This window comes from Rhinopithecus bieti, unplaced genomic scaffold (assembly GCF_001698545.2).
Source record: "Rhinopithecus bieti isolate Rb0 unplaced genomic scaffold, ASM169854v2 scaffold_58095, whole genome shotgun sequence".
In the NCBI taxonomy this organism is placed as follows: Eukaryota; Metazoa; Chordata; class Mammalia; order Primates; family Cercopithecidae; genus Rhinopithecus; species Rhinopithecus bieti.
Window position 1 is genome coordinate 1,125,842 of NW_016823660.1, and position 1,705 is coordinate 1,127,546.

At 64.6% G+C, this 1,705-nt stretch overlaps 1 protein-coding gene across 1 annotated transcript in view; it reads right to left on the reverse strand.

Annotated features, from left to right (window-relative positions):
* The window catches only part of BAMBI (BMP and activin membrane bound inhibitor), a 5,797-nt gene extending 4,292 nt beyond the window's left edge, over positions 1 to 1,505 (reverse strand). Inside the window, exon 1 of the mRNA XM_017861702.1 lies at positions 879 to 1,505. Coding sequence (XP_017717191.1) covers positions 879 to 954 — 76 coding nt within the window. The 5' untranslated portion in view covers positions 955 to 1,505. The remainder of the gene's footprint in view (positions 1 to 878) is intronic.
* Between the last annotated feature and the right edge of the window lie 200 nt (positions 1,506 to 1,705).

A 1,705-nucleotide genomic window follows, 5' to 3' on the forward strand; every position in this document is an offset into this window, starting at 1 on the left:
TTTTTTTTTTTTTTTTTTGGTCCTGTTTGTAAAATATGAGGTGAGTAGGAAATGAGACGCTGACAGAGCCTACTCCTCCCGGCTACTGAAAAGCAACACAACACACACTCCTGCACACCTCTGACACCTTAACTCCCAGGGAAACCCGAACACTCGCTCGCACACACTCAGAGAGATGTACGCAGAGACACACACAGAGAGTCACATACACATTCAGAGACACAAAGACACTTAGAGACAGACATAGAAATGCATTCAGAAAGACTCAGAGTCACAGAGATACATTGAGAAATACAGAGACTCAGACACATTCAGAGACACAAAGACTCAGAGAAAGAGACACAGAAATGCATTCAGAGATAAATTCAGAGACATACTCAGAGATACACTGAGTGATACAAAGGTTCAGACACACATTCAGTGACACAACACTCAGAGAGACACAAATGCATTCACTCTAACTGAGGGTCAGAGACACACGCACAGAAATACATCCTGAGGCACTCACACAGACACACTGCGAGCACGCGGCAGCTACGGGCCGGGGTCTGCGATTCCTCCCGGTCGCCTGGACCCCCAGGGTGAGGAGGCGGCGGCGTCGAGCCGAGACTCCGGCCTCGCTCCCCGCTGGGCTGCAAACGCGCCACTCCCCGCAGGCAGAGCCAGGAGGACCCTCTGATCATCCACTGCCCTGAGATCGCAGTCTGCATCCACGCGCCAGGCCACCGCCGCGACTTCTAAGAACACAGTAACTTGTCGCGACCTGCGGCTTCGGCGCGGGAGGGAGCCTCGCCCACCGCTAACAAAGCCTCTGCAGCCCGCTCCAAAACCCCGCGGCGGGTACGGGACCCCGGGCCCCTTGAGCCCCCAGCACCCACCTTTGGTGAGCAGCACGGCCATGGCGCAGAGCTCCAGCTGCAGCCAGATGAAGATGTAGCTGGAGTGGCGATCCATTGACGCCCCGCACAGCCGCGGCGCCCCCGCCGGCTCCCGGAGCCCCGGCTCGGCGGCAGCCTACTACCCCCGGAGCGCGCAGGGCATGGGCCCTGCCCGGAGCGGAGGGCGCCGTCAGCGGCGGGTCTGGGGTTCGGGCCGCGGCCGGAGCATGGAGCGCGGCTACAGGGCGCGCCTAGGAGCCCAGAAAAGTTTCCCGGTCCCGCCTCGGCGGCCACCGGCTCCCTTGCCCCACTCGACTCTAGGGCCGCACGCTAGCCCCGGGCACCGACGCGGGCCAGGGTGGGCTCCCGGCCTTCAGTCCCCGCTAGCAGCCACTCTCCGCGAAGAGGGCAGGGGTTCCCCAGCGCGCTAACGCATCCACCTCAGCTCCCGCCTGCGCCAGCCCAGGTCCCGCCGGCTCCGCGCCGTAAATAGCGCCCTGCGAGGGGACCCAGCCCGCGCGGCCCCGCCCCGCGGCGTCCGATTGGCCACCGGGCTCCTGTCAATCCACCCCGCAGCTGGGGGCGGGCCTAGACGCGAGCGCGGAGGGACCTTCCCGGCGGCTCCGAGCGGCGCCGGCGTCTGGGGCGCCCGGCTGGGGCGCTGCCGTCTCCCGCGCTCCCCCTTGCGGAGGCCTGCGCGTCCATGACCTTCGCGAGGCTCCGGGGGAGCCCAGCCCCGGGACCCGCTCTGGAACCCGCCTCCCAGACCCTGACGGCTCAGTCTCCGGCGGTCAGCGTCCCCCAGCCCGGGGCTTCTTTTGGGTGCC